Source organism: Ovis canadensis, chromosome 3 (genome assembly GCF_042477335.2).
Source record: "Ovis canadensis isolate MfBH-ARS-UI-01 breed Bighorn chromosome 3, ARS-UI_OviCan_v2, whole genome shotgun sequence".
NCBI classification, from domain to species: Eukaryota; Metazoa; Chordata; class Mammalia; order Artiodactyla; family Bovidae; genus Ovis; species Ovis canadensis.
In genome coordinates, this window is record NC_091247.1 from 153,477,095 (window position 1) to 153,492,852 (window position 15,758).

Genomic DNA, 15,758 nt, shown 5'->3' on the forward strand with positions numbered 1-15,758 from the left:
TTTTTAAAGCATCATTTGATATACTATGTTCATTAAAGAAATGCACATTTTAGAAATTTACTGAAACCACCTGTATTCTATGTACACTAGAAAACATTACAATAGTATCTCAGATATTTTGAATCATTCTTTTTACTTTATCATCTTATATACTCCTCTTGAAAACTTTTTTCTTCCTCTAATACTTCCAGACCGTATCCGATATTGTCTTACACATTCTCATAGCACTATATAGGTTCTCTATAAATACACTTACCATCCTTTGTTGTTTGTGATTAACTCTATTTCCCTCACTAGATTTTTTAAATTTATAGAAGCAGAATCTTTGTGTCTCTTTATAGAAAAAATCTCTTTTTTGTCTGTTCAGTACTTGTAACAACTTTTCTTTTCTGGGGAATGTTTTTTACACATGCATCAACTATACAGTTCTAGTGGAGACTTTCCACCATCTTATAAAACCCTGCCTTTCAGTAAAAATAACTGGTGAAGGGGTAGACATCTAACCCAAGGAGAATTAAGAACTGTTCCCTCTGGTTAGGAGTAACTGTTCCAGTGCTAAGACCTGGGGTAAGGCAATATTCCTTCAGTGGAATTTTCAGAAGTTCAGGACCAGTGAAACATCTCTCAGTATTTCTCTAATGGCAAAACTAGGAGAGATGAGCAATGTTAGTTTTTTAAGGTAATGTTTTAAGCCCCAGTGATGAAGGCAGTCTGAGAGAATGAAGCTAATATCTGAAGTGAGAAAAAATCTTGATTGAATTCAAAACCTCTGATTCAAGCAGTTTCTGAAGCCCAGCTGCACCACTGCCCTTCCTTTTAGTTAAGTACCTTGGTCCTTTCAAGGCTGCTGAAACTGGATCCCATAGACTGGGTGGATTATGAACAACAGAAATTTATTTCTCAGTCTGGAGGCTGGGATGTCCAAGATGAAGATGCTAGAAAATCTGGTGTCTGGTGAGGGCCTGCTTCCTGTTTCTCAGACAACCATCTTCTCCCTGTGCTCTCAGATGGTAGAAAGGGAGAAAGAGCTCTCTGGGGTTTCGTTGTTGTTGTTGTTCAGTCACTAAGTTGTGTTCAACTCTTTGCAACCCCATGGACTGCAGCATGCCAAGCTTCTCTGTCCTTCACTCTCTCAGACTTTGCTCAGATTCATGTCCAATGAGTTGGTGATGCTATCTAACCATCTCATCCTCTCCTGTCTTTTTCTCCTTTTGCCCTCAATCTTTCCCAGCATCAGTGTCTTTTCCAATGACTTGGTTCTTCACAAAGTATTGGAGCTTCAGCTTCAACATCAGTCCTTCCAAAGAATATCCAGGGTTGATTTCCATTAGGACTGACTTATTTGAATGTATCGATTCTCTGGTACTCTGTACTCTTAATATCCAGCTCTCATATCAGCACATGACTACTGAAAAAACCATAGCTTTGACTATATACATACCTTTGTCGGTAAAGTGACCCCTCTGCTTTTTAATATGCTGTCTAGACTCTCATAGCTTTCCTTCCAAGGAGCAATGCCGGGAGCCAGTGTGAGGAACTCCGCCCGTGGCAAAGGTCATGAGGAAGGAGGCTCAGCATACGCAAAGGCAGGATCGAGCCTCAGAAGACCCCCGTTCCCGAGCATCTACCCCCCAAAACCAGAGTCTGCCTGCTTTACTGTGTTATGCTTTCCACCTACTCTTCTGACATTAACAGGGGGCTGTCCCCCCACCACCTTTTTCTGGAAAAAGTTAATTTAGAGCTTTTAGATAATAAATCTCCTGGGCATAATACGAGTGTTTCAATCCAAAAACCCGTCTGATGGCTTTCTAGCCTGCCTGCCGGACTCTTACAGCTGCACATGTGATTGTTTGTGGCCTCCTGACCGCGAGAGTTACAGGAAGCTTAAAACATCCTAGGAATGCGGGGGCTTTCGAGGAGTCAAAATCATTAGAATAGGACTGATTAAGGGTTTCATTTGTTGAGCCAATACCTGCTGCCAAGTTTTCATATCTTTTATTTGTAGATATAGTTGGTATATAGAAAAAACAGGTAGTAGCCCTGGTATTAGCAACATTAGATCTTTGAGTTAAGTACTTTCTTTGTTATAACCCACTGCACCTTTGTTCTACAGGAATGTAACTTTATTTAGTACTTTGAGGGTGATGCAGATTAAAGAAAAAAACACTTCAAGGGAAAAAGAGTTTTCTGGTTGATAGACATTTATCTAGGAAGAGAGCCATAAAAATGTTAACAGGCCTCTTGGCCAGAAGATAATGTAAACCACCTGAGACCTTTTGTATACGGGAAGGTATGCAAAAAGAAAGCCTGGTCTCAATAAGGGTCAGGACTGCTGCCCCTGCATAACTCTGCACATTCTATTATTTCTTTATGTACAACTTGGGGTATATAAGCAGCTTTTGAAAATAAAGTTGTGGGTCTGGCACCGATGCTTGGCTCCTCCATGTCGTTCTTTCCTCCCTTTTCTGGCTGAATTCCCATCTGGAGCGTGGAGGCTCACTGTGTCTACTTGTTTGCCCTGGCTTCTGAGACCCACGCAAGAGGGAGCCCAAGGCGGGGCACCCTCCACTATTCAAGTGGGCACCGGTGGCCTATGTAGATGGTGCAAGGTCTTTATCTTAGAACTTTATTGGTTTTCCACGTAAACCAAGTTATTCAGCCCCTTTTCTCCACTAATTTTCCTACTGCACTATTCTTTCCTAATCTCTCTTTATATTTCTAAATAAATAAGTTTTTCCTCACTGACTCCATCCCCACTTCAAATTACACTGGATCCACCAGGGCTGGACCCCGGCAGAGCAAGTGTCTTTTAATTTCATGGCTGCAGTCACTGTCCACAGTGATTTTGGAGCCCAAGAAAAGAAAATCTGTCACTGTGTCTACTTTCTGCCCTCTATTCGCCATGAAGTGATGGAACTGGGTGCCATGATCTTCATTTTTTAAATGTTGAGGTTTAAGCGAGCTTTTACACTCTTCTCTTTCACCCTCATCAAGAGAATCTTTAGTTCCTCTTCACTTTCTACCATTAGAGTGGTATCATCTGCATATCTGAGGTTGTTGATATTTCTTTAATCAGGGTACAACTGTATTCATGAGAGTTCCACCCTCATGACCTAATTGCTTCCTAAAAGTCCCTCCTGAATCATTACATTACAAGTTGGAATTTCAATACATGAATTTGGACGGGAGGACACAAACATTCAGTTCATAACATTATTTGAATGTCTGTTAGTTGAGCCTTACTTATAAAGTCTTTTTTTTAAGGAGAGTAAAAATACCTCTATCCTCTACCCTTCTATACTCCCAACTGGGGCTCCTGTGACAAAAGATGGATTAACAAGAGGAAAGCATACAAACTTTATTTAATATAAGTCTTACATAGAAAACGTCATGAGAAAATGAAGACCCAAAGAACCCGAGTATTTTTACATAAGGTTTGATGAGGAATGGAAAAGTTATGGAAAATGTGATAAGACAAAAAAGGAGTATGAGCACAGTGTGTAGTAAATTGGGGAAAACAGCAGTCCTGTCCATTTAGATTGCTCTCAGTGTCCCTCTGCCTTGGAGATAAAGATGTTCCCTGGTTGAGGAACTAAGATCCTGCATGCTGCACATGGCCCAAGGGGAGAAAAAAAAAAAACACAAACAGTAAAAACCGTTTGACTCAAAATTAACATAAAGGGTAAGCTCTCTGTTCTCCATTTTGGTAATTTTTTGCATTTTACATCAAAACAAAGGCAACTAAAGCAAAAATAAACAACTGAGACTACATTCAACTAAAAAGCTACTGCGTAGCAGAAGAAAATCGTTAACACAATGAAAAGACAACCTAAGGAATGGGAGAAAGTATTTGCAAATCACGTATCTGATAAGGGGTTAACATCCACAATATAAAGAATTCACATAACTCATTAGCAAAAAAAAAAAAAAGCTAATTTAAATATGGGCAGAGGACTTGAATAGATATTTTTCCAAAAAAGACATACAAATGGCAAGGGGTACTCAATATTAGTAATCATCAGGAAAATGCAAAGCAAAACTACAATAAGACATCTTCTCAAACCTGTCAGAAGGAATTATCAAAAAGACAAGAGATAACAAGTGCTGACAAGAATGTGGAGAAAAGGAAACACTTGTGCACTATTGGTAGAAATGTGAATTGGTTCAGCCACTATGGAGAACAGAATGGAGGTTCCTCAAAAAATTAAAAGTAGACTAACACAAGGTTCAGCAATACCCCTTCTGGAACTGAATCGCCAGTCTATGTCTGATGCAAGATACAGCATGCTTGGGGCTGGTGCATGGGGATGACCCACAGAGATGTTACGGGGAGGGAGGTGGGAGGGGGGTTCATGTTTGGGAACGCATGTAAGAATTAAATATTTTAAAATTAAAAAATAAAAAACTATAAACAATAAAAAAAAAAAGAAACGAAAAAGGATCTTGAAGACAAATCTGGACTCTCCTATTCAATGAAGTATTATTCACAATAACCAAGATATGGAAACAACCGTCTGTCAACGGATGAACAGATGTGGTGTATACATAAAATAGTATTCAGCCCTGAGAAAGAAGAAAATCCTGCCAATTATGACAACATGGATGGACCCTGAAAATATTATGCTAAGTGAAATAAGCCAGACAGAAAAAGACAAATACGGCATGGTATCACTTACATGCGGAACCTTGGGAAAAAAAGGTCAAACTCATAGAAACACAGAGTAGAAAAGTGGTTTCCAGGGGCTGAGGATGAGAGAGAAGGGGAAATAGGCAGAGGCTGGCAAAAGGGCACAAACTTTGAGCTGTATGATGATTAAGATCTGAAGATCTAATATAAAATGTGAGTATAGTTGATAACAATATTATATAAGTGAAGAAAATAAAATCAGATTTACAACAAAAACTTCTATTCCTAAAGTCCACGAATTATGTATTTACCTTTACTACAGTAAAAGTTTTTTACTTGTGTAAACTGCTCTGTGGAGGGAGAAACAAAAAATGACAGAAAAAGGAAAAGAGGGGATACTAAGAATACTATAATCAATTTCCATCTATCATTTATGAACTCTTTTAAGCTCTCATTTTAGCACTTGTTTTAAAAATTAAGTATCAGACAAAGGTCCCTTGAGATAGAAAAAAAATAGTGTGATTAAACTTTTTTATTTACTTAAAGAATCAAAGTGCAAGCCAAAATGAACTTTATTTTGAAGTATTAAGACTACTACAATTAACATCCCAAGAATGCCTGAGAAATTATTTAAGTTGTGAATCAGGAAACTAATCATTGAGACAAAAATCTTTTCAGCTCTTCCTTTTTAAACAGATTCTCTAAAATAGTATAAGATAATAAATACATTTATTTCCTGCTCTTTAGCTGAACTTTGGTAACTAACTGCCAAGACAGAATAATGTAATAATTGAAACAGCTGCACTGCAATAAGTCTAACCATGCCTTATAAAATTAATTTTATATAACATTTATACAAACTAAAAATAAAAATAGATGGATTAAGGAATAAGAGATTTTAAGCAAAAATTAACAAATTTTCTTAAGCAGGCAAAAAAAACTTTTAAAACTTTTAAGTTTTTAAAGTTTCCTTTCCACATGCTTTGAGTTCTAAAATTACACTTATTAGAAAATTAAACCTTATAATCACATTGAATTTAAAAAAAGTATTAGAAAAATTTACTTACCAGATGTTTTCTTCTGGCAAGATATCTGATTTACCATATACAGGTTAAGGAGGTCTAAACTGACAGTAGAATTTTTGACAGGGGATAAAACTCCCAATAATTTCATTTTTGACTTTAGCCTTTTCTTTTCAAAATATTCCTAAAACAATTAGAAAGTTACTGCAGCAACTATATGTTGCAGGCAGAATAATAAATAATAAAAAGCAATAATGCAATCAAATAAATGACAATATTTTTATATTCCTGTGACACACTTTATATGTTTACAAATGAATTAAAGTCAACCATGAAACTAGCAGTTTGCCTAAAGAGTCTAAATTTCACAGCCTCCTATACTACTGGTGGTAGAAATGTGAGATAATTCTCATCTGATAGCTTCTATTTCCATTGAAATATGAGACAAGGTCATCTAATTAGTATGAAGGAAAAAAGAACAGGGTTGGGGAAGAGAGGCTTGAGGAGACAAAGGACGGTATGAAATTTTCAAAGAGTAAGAAAGTGACATGACTAGAGATTAATCCTTTAGCAAAGTGCTGTGAGTCTTTTCTTATAAATGTTCAAAGAATGATCCAAACACTTTTTTTTTTTAATAGTCTGGGGACAGACTACATTCATAGATTATTTAGTATCAAGTGCCTATGTTACACATAATTCTAGGCATAGGAGATAACAGAGTGATTAAAAGTGGTAAGATCCTCTTTTATGAATATATATTAATGGGGTGGGAGAGGAGAACAGAATCAATAAATTTATAAGAAAATACCAGACTTTGAAAAGAGTGATAAATAAAAGGGAATACTGAAGAAACAGTAACTGGAGGGTGGGGAGCTATTTAGATGTAGTGATCAGAGAAAGTCAATCTAACAGATACTTTAGCTGAGACCCAAATATTGACAAGCCAGACATAAAATATCTCAAGGGAGACTATTCCAGAGAAAGGGAAGAAGAGTGGCAGAAAGAAGGTCATTGTGGTTGAAATACAACGAACAACAGGGCGAGCAGTAAAACATAAGGTCAGAGAAGCAGGCAGGATGCAGACCCTTTAGGTCCTTTTCGGCTATAGTTGCATGCGTGCTGCTCAGTCATGTCTGACTCTTTGTGACCCCATGTGTGGCCCACCTGGCTCCTCTGTCCATGGAAGGACAAGGAAAAACTTCTCAGGTAAGAATAATGGAGTGAGTTGCCATTTCCTACTCCAGGGGATGTTCCATCCCAGGGATTGAATGCACATCTTCTGCATTGGCAGCCGGATTCTTTACCACTATACCACCTGGGATTGTCAAGCTATGGTTAAATCAGATTTATTCTAAAAGCAATGAAAAGCAATTGAGGTTTTTAAGGAAACGATAAATTCTGTTTTTCTTTTAAAAAAAATCATGCTAACAGTTGTGTGAAGAACAGAATACAAAAAAATAAAAGAAAGAGCAAAAAAATTTTTGATAAATTCAATGACATTAAAAGTGAGATATCTCCTTCAAAGATATCATTAAGAAACTAAACATAAAAGCTATTGAGTACACATATAACTGACAAATAATTCCTAGATATATAAAAACACAGAAAAAGAAAACAACCCAAATGAAAAATGAAAGAAATACTTGGAAATGTATCTCATGAAGCAGAAAATCTGAATGAAAAGATAGCCAGCCTCAGTAGTAATCAAGAAAAAAAAAAAGGTTAAATTTACAATAAAGCATCATTTCACTGAGGTAACAAATATCCTACTTTCATCACAGTTACTCCCTTAACTTTTCTTTAAATTTCACTACCTCTGAGGCTTCCCTGGTAGCTCAGTTGGTAAAGAATCCACCTGCAATGCAGGAGACCCCAGTTCAATTCCTGGGTCAGGAAGATCCGCTGGAGAAGCGATAGGCTTCCCACTCCAGTATTCTTGGGTTTCCCTGGTGTCTCAGCTGGTAAAGAATCCATCTGCAATGTGGGAGACCTGGGTTCAATCTCTAGGTTGGGAGGATCTCCTGGAGAAGGGAAAGGCTACCCACTCCAGCATTCTGGCCTGGAAAATTCCATGGACTATGTAGCCCATGGGCTTGCAAAGAGTCGGACACTACTGAGCAACTTTCACTTTCACCTCTGAACATGAAATCTCACTGCTTGTATTTTTCTGTGAGTTTCTTCATTTGCTCAACATTCTGGTTTTGAGATTTACCTACAATAATTACATGCAAATGATGCATTTTCACTGCTATACCTTGGGTATACCACAAGTTGCTTAACCATTCTACTGCTCCTGGACATTTATTCGGTGCTCCCTTTTCTCTCCCCTGTACCCTGTCCTTCTTCTTCCTCTCTTTCTTCTTCTCTCTATTTTGTTTGCTATTTAACAACAACAAAGATCCAAAGAAGCATGTACATATCTCAAGCTGCACATAGGGAAGTTTCCTTAGGATATGTATCACTTTTTTGCAAGATACACGCTCAACTTTATTATGTAATACAACCAATGCAATTATTTTTTAAAAACACTAAAAAAAGTAGGAGATAGGTTATAAGGTTACTATAGTACCCTGGGCAACAAATGATTTGGATAAGGGGGCTAATAGTATTAACTGTGAGAACTGATCAGACTTGGGATATATTGGAACTAGATGACAACAAGAATCAACAATGCTCCATAATTCTGTGCCTGAGAAAAATGGGTAGCTAATTAAGCTATCTATAAGAATGGAGAAACTAAAATGGTCCTCCAGTTTCACTCAGGTGAATTTATTAACCTTGGAAAAATGCTCCAAAATATCACTGTTCTTGTAACACTATGAGACACAATAAAAATATATTTTCTTTACCTTCTGCTTTCTCCTTTCCTGCTTGATCAGAACCCTGGTCCTGAAAAGGGAAGCAGGATTATTTTATAATGATTAAATAAATAGTCTCTAAAACAACTATCATTTTATCTGAACTGAAGACTTGGAATTAAAATCTAAAAGTACCAATAATTATTTTCTGAGAAGAAACTATAAAAATGTTCTCAAATTATTTATAAAATGTATACTGTTTCACAAAGTTTTCCTGGATAAAAAAACCCAAGAACTAATAAAACTGACTCTAGACCTATGGTGAATAATTAAACATAAAATAAATCAGTTATAAAAATCAAAATAAGCAGAGAAATCACTGCATGGAAAGAATGTATCACTGAAGCACTCTTATCTGATAGCAATATTCTAGGTCAACACTGCTATTTTCTTTGCCTTTCCTTGTAATTCAATATTCTACTAAAATTAACACAGAATAGAGAGAAGATAAAAATCTATATAGGATCTAACGAAATGTTAAGTTTATTATTAGAGCAACTTCAGTTACATTAGCTACGCGTATCTGAAACCTCAGAACTTCTTTAAAACACTGCTAGTCATTATGGATGTGCTTCAGACCACATAACCTTCATGCCAAAAACTGCACTGACTCCCAATGATAATACAGCATTTAAGAGGTATAAAATATTTGCTTTATTAATAATAGTGAAATGCTATAAAACATTTATTGATAATATAAGCACAATGTATCTTTTGGACATACATGAATTATGGTTTCAAATTCAATATTTATGAATTATAAATAAAATAACAAAATGTATTCTAGTTATATGATATTATGCAATAACATGAAAATAAAATTGCTAATAATGAGTACCATATACCTTGCATCAATGTAGATACTCCAGAATCTTTACATGTAAAAACTCATTTAATCTTCATAGCAACTCTATAATGTAAGTTCTATTTTTACTCTCACTTTACTGATGAAGAAACTAGACACAGAGAGGTTAATTAATTTGTTCAAGGTCACACTGCTAATAAGTGATAGAGCCAGGATTCAAATTCAAGAATTCTAGCTTTGAAATTTTAAATCAGTGCCTTCTAATTCTGTCTAAGCATGCTAACTGTGAATAAAGAAAGCAGTTCATTTTTCCAAATGATTTTCATAAACTACATGAAGGACAGTTCTGAATATCCCTAGACTCTGCTGCTTACTGAACTTATTATTTAACATATTTCCCAACAGATGTCTTAAATTGATCACTTTGAGGTCACTGAAAAGTAAATCCAATCTACTATGCTCCATGCTGCATCATAAGCATACTGCTGGCATTCAAACTTTAGGAAAAAAAGGAAATAAATTACATTTCATTAACTCATCAAATGCTAAGGCTAGAATGGACCTTTGAGATTAGTTTATTCTCCATCATTTCAAAACTTAAAAAACTATGGCACAGAAAATGAAGTGACTTTTCAAAGTTCAGAAATATAAGAAGATGCTGTAATAAAACTTAACAATCCAGATTATAAAGAGAATATATAAACATCAATTTTATAAGTAGTTCCACATTGTAAAGATCAATATAATTAGGGAAAAGTCAAAAACTAAATATAGTCTTATGTATAAAACAATTGAACTTATTCCGGGCTGATTTTCCATTATCCAAGACATTATCTTATGGCTTTTGCCAAATTCTATGTACTAGATAATCCCCATTTCTATTCGCCTAAGAAAAAAATAATTAGGAATTCAAGACCAATTGCTAGATCAGCCTACTATCACTAAACCACACCGAAAGTAAAAATGGATCTTGATGTATAAGTCAAAGGTAATTTCTTAAACTAAACATTTTAGACTATTATTAAGGCAACAATGTTACTCTAAGCAGTACTCTATGTCTAAATGTTTTACTGAATACAGTCATTTTCAACTACCTACATTAAAAAAGAATATCAGTTAGGATTCATAGTTACAAGAAAGGAAAGCATATTTGGTTAATTTAAATAGAAAATAAGTTAAAAGGAAGTTGGATAACCAGTAGATCTGCCAAAGGGCTGAGCAAGCATGTTTGGCAACTGGCAGGAACAAGGAAGACTAAGCAGCTGTGGTGTCACAGTCAAAATTACACCATGATTAGTCTCAAAAGGATACTACTGCTAGCACTTGTGAACACTGGACTCCACTGACTGTAGCATTTCTACTTCTAAACAATGAACAACCACCTCTTCTAGCATCTTCTAGCGTTACTAACCCTGAAAATTCAATCCTGTTGCAGCTCCTGCAGCTGCTTACTAGAATAGGCACCTTGCAGGCCTTATTTCTTTGGATTACTAACTTGATTCAAGGTAAAAGATAAGTGCATCAGTCCAAGCTTAGATCATATGCCAATTCACTAGTAGCAAAACAGGCTGAAAGAGGTATGTTGTTTTTTTTTTTCTTCTAGATTGTACAAAAGTAAGTAGGCTGTGCTGTGTGTGCATGCTAAGTCACTTCATTTGTGTCTGACTCTTTGCGACCCTATGGACCATAGCCTGTCAGACTACTCTGTTCTTCGGATTCCCCAGGCAAGAATACTGAGGTGGGCTGTGCCTATTATCAAAATTCATAAGGTAAGAAACACCTCAGAAGTAGACAAGCTCAGATACTGGGCTGTCAAAGAGTGTAAATATTCACTAAAGAGGAAAAAAAAGTGAAAGGGAGAGTGGCTCAGTTGTGTTCGACTCTTTGTGACCCCATGGACTATGCAGTCCATGGAATTCTTCAGGCCAGAATACTGGAGTGGGTGGAGCCGTCCTTCCCAACCCAGGGATTGAACTCAGGTCTTCCTCACTGCAGGTGGATTCTTTACCAGCTGAGCCACCAAGGAACACCAAGAATATTGGGGTAGGAGGCCTATCCCTTTTCCAGCGGATCTTCTCGATCCAGAAATTGAACCAGGGTCTCCTGCATTGCAGGCAGACTCTTTACCAGCTGAGCTACCAGCGAAGCCCCATTAAAGAGATGTACAGTTAAAATAATTAACAATCCAAAAGTGATTTTTTAATTTGGCTACATCAGGTACGTATTTGTATGTATGTACTTATATGTGTGCACGTTGGGAAGGCTCTCCTTCTCTTTATATATACATATTCCTAACAGTTGCTTCTAATGGTTTCACTTAGATTAACATTAAAATAAGACAACAAAGTTGTTTTTTCCTCCCAAGGATTAACCAAGACTGTGTCAGACAGAAAAAAAATTTTCATCTGCCCTTCTAGGTTATTCTGACTGGTCTAAGAATTAAGTTGACGTGAGACACATTAACAGGAGAAAGGCAAACAAAAGTTTAATAACATGTATGCATAAAAGTGGTGGTTTAGTCACTCATCGTGTCTGATGCTTTGCAACCCTGTGGACTGTAGCCTGCCAGGCTACTCTCTCCATGGGGATTTTCCAGGCAAGGATACTGAAGTGGGTTGCCATTTCCTTTTCCAGGGTAACTTCCTGACCTAGGGATCGAACCCTGGTCTCCTATACTGCAGGCAGTCTCCTGCATTGCAGGCAGATTCCTTACTGACTAAGCCACCAGGGACCCAGGGAAGCCCCTCCAAGTTAGTTAGTCATGTCTGACTCTTTGCAACCCCATGGACTATAACCAACCAGGCTCTGCTGTCCATGGAATTTTTCTGGTAAGAATACTGGAGTAGGTTGCCATTTCCTTCTCCAATCATGAAAGAGACCAAGGAAAACTGAGTAATTAATGAAATGGCTAAAGTCCTCACCTTAAATACCATCTTCACCTAAAGACAAAAAGGATATTGGGAATAGTGGTTTGGGACTTCACAGGGGAGAAAGGCAATTCATATGGAAATGGAAAGCAAATGTTTGGTACATAAATGTTTGATGGGCCATACAGACAATGGGACACAGGTTGGAATCTGATCTGCAGGCCCTGCCAGGTTTCCCACACCACACCCAATCCATATTTGCAGATACCTCTGATGACAGCTCTGTTCTGAGAACAGACCCCCTATCTGAAATATCTGCATATCTTATATCTGACAAGGAATCAATATCTAAAATATGTAAGGAGCTAGGAATTCATATTACTCCATAACAAAAATGCAAATTACCCAATTTAAAAATGGGCAAAGGACCTAAATAGACATTTTTCCAAAAAAAGACATACAAATGGCCAACAGGTACATGAAAACGTGCTCAACGTCACTATCAGGAAAATGCAGATTAAAACCACAATGATTTATCATCACATACCAGTTAGGATTACTTTTATCAGAAAGAAAAAAGATAAATGCTAGTAGTACTTCCCTGGTGGTCTGGTGGCTAAGACTCCTATTCCCAACGCAGAGACCCTGGGTTCAATCTCTGGTCAGGTAAATAGATCCCACATGCATCAACTAAGAGTTTGCATGCTGCAACTTAAGATGCTGCATGCTGCAGTGAAGATCAAAGATCCTGAATGCAACTAAGGCAGGGTACAGCCAAATAAATAAATATATAAATAAATGTCTTTTTAAAAAGAAAGAAATGCTGGGAAGAGGAAAAGAGGGAACCCCTGTATACTGTTGCTAGCAATGTAAATTGATGCTGCCACTATGGAAAACTGGAGAAGGTAACGGCAACCCACTCCAGTACTCTTGCCTGGAAAATCCCATGGACAGAGGAGCCTGGAGAATCCCAGGGTCGGGGGAGCCTGGTAGACTGCTGTCTATGGGGTCGCACAGTCGGACACGACTGAAACAACTTGCAGCAGCAGCAGCTATGGAAAACAGTATGGAATTTCCTCAAGAAATTAAAAACAGAGCTACCACATACATGATTCAGCAATCCCACTTCTGGGTATGTATTCAAGAGAAATCAATATCTCAAAGAGACAGTTCTAGTCACATGTTCATAGCAGCATTATTCCATAAATAAAAACAACCTAAGTGTTCATCAACCATAGTTAGAGATGAATAGATCAAGAAAATGCAGTACATTTCCATATACACAATGGAATGTCAATGAGCTTTTAAAATGAATGAAATCAGGGTCTTTCTTGGCAGTCCAGTGGTTAAGATTATGTGCTTCCAATGCAAATGGTGAACTAAGATCCCACATGTGGTATGATGTGGCCAAAAAAATTAAAAAGAAAAAAAAAGGTGTTTAACAAAATGAAATTATGTCATTTGCAATAATATGGATGAACTTGGAAGGCATTATCGTAAGCAAAATAATCCAGACAGAGAACAACAAATATCACATGGTAACAGTTATATGCGGAATCTGAAAAGAAAAAAAAAAAATCAAACTTAGATTCAGAGAATAGAAAAATGTTTCCTGAAGAGTGGGAAAATAGGGAGGGAAAGCTCTGTAAAAAAGGATACAAATTTTCAGTTCAGATGACTAAGGTCTGAGGATCTAATGTATACCATGGTAACTACAGAAGATAATGTTGTATTGCGTAATTGAAATTTGCTAGGAGAGGAGAACTTAAACGTTCTCATCAAAAAATAAATCTGTGAGGTGATGGATATAGTAATTAACTTGATGAGAGGAATATTTTCACAATATACACATATATCAAATCATCATGTAGTATGCTTTAAATGCCTTGTCTTTTTACTTGTCAATTATACCTCAATAAAACTCGAGAGAAATAAAGTAAGATAGCAATCTTACTGTGTTTTCCAATACCTCTAAATAATAGTGGAAATGGTGGATTTCATATCTGAGAAAGAAGAAAGATGTCCACATAATTAAAACGGCCTGCCATTTAAAAAATATGAATCCTCAGAAGTCATCTGCTTAGTTTTGCTGTTGTCCAGTCGGTAAACCATATCTGACTCTGCAACCCCATGGACGTCAGTGCACCAGGCTTCTCTGTTCTTCACTATCTCCTGGAGTTTGCACAAATGGGTGTCAGTTGAGCTGATGATGCCATTCAACCATTTCATTCTGTTGCCCTCTTCTCCTGCTGCCCTCAGTCTTTCCTAGCATCAGCATCATTTCCAATAAATTGGCTTTTCGCATCAGGTGGCCAAAGTATTGGAGCTTCAGCTTCAGCATCAATCCTTCCAGTGAATACTCAGGGTTGATTTCCTTTAGGATTGACTGGTTTGATCTCCTTGCAGTCCAAGGGACTCTCAAGAGTCTTCTCCAGTACCACATCGAAAGCATAGATTCTTCAGCACTCAACCTTCTTTATGGTCCAACTCTGACATCTGCATGACTTCTGGAAAAACCACAGCTTTGACTTATATGGACCTTTGCTGGTAAAGTGATAGCACTGCTTTTTAATATGCTATCTAGGATTGTCATAGTTTTCCTTCCAAGGAGCAAGTGTCTTCTAATTTCATGGTTGCAGTCACCATCCACAATGATTTTGGAGCCCAAAGGAATAAAAATATGTCATTGTTTCCACTTTTTTCATTTCTACTTGCCATGAAGTGATGGGACCAGATGCCATGATCTTAATTTTTTGAATGTTGAGTTTTAAGTGAGTTTTTACACTCTCCTCTTTCACCCTAACCAAGAGGCTCTTTAGTTCCTCTTTGCTTTCTGCCATTAGGGTGGTATCACTTGCATATCCAAGGTTGTGGATACTGCTCCAAGAAATCTTGATTCCAGCTTGAAATTCATCCAGCCCAGCATTTGGCATGATGTACTCTGTATAGAAGTTAAATAAGTAAGGTGACAATATACAGCCTTGACTTACTCCTTTCCAAATTTTGAACCAGTCCATTAATCCACATCTGATTCTAACTGTTGTTTCTTGACCTGCATACTAGTTTTATAGGAAACAGGTAAGGGAATACTGGTATTCCCATCTTTTTTAAGAATTTTCCATAGTTTGCTGTGATCCACACAAAGGCTTTTTCATAGTCAATGAAGCAAAAGTAGATGTCGTCCTGGAACTTCTTTGCTATTGCTATAATTCAACGAATGTTGGCAATTTGATCCCTGGCTCCTCTGTGTTTTCTAAACTCAGCTTGTACATCTGAAATTTCTCAGTTCACATACTGCCTAGTTTGACTACAGTGATATTAAATATGTAACTAACAGCCATGATTATATTTTAAAGTCTCGTCAAGTTTATGTAAATATTCTCCAATATACTTTACTACAAAGTACACTAAAACACAGCACTGATTCTTAGGAATACTTAGGAGCACGACTTCCATAGCCTGTCCATCATTCAGATTTCAACCTTGTTTTCCATCCCTTCACTTCATATATTCTAACACCCAACTAAATTAAAATATACATTTCTCTTTTTCATATATAGATACTTCTCTCACCATATT

At 36.9% G+C, this 15,758-nt stretch overlaps 1 protein-coding gene across 1 annotated transcript in view; it reads right to left on the minus strand.

The window, feature by feature from the left end:
• The window catches only part of REDIC1 (regulator of DNA class I crossover intermediates 1), a 92,103-nt gene that overhangs the window by 62,535 nt on the left and 13,810 nt on the right, over positions 1-15,758 (minus strand). The window contains 2 exon segments of the mRNA XM_069584616.1: positions 5,695-5,833; positions 8,499-8,538. Of these exon segments, the coding sequence (XP_069440717.1) occupies positions 5,695-5,833; positions 8,499-8,538 (179 nt within the window).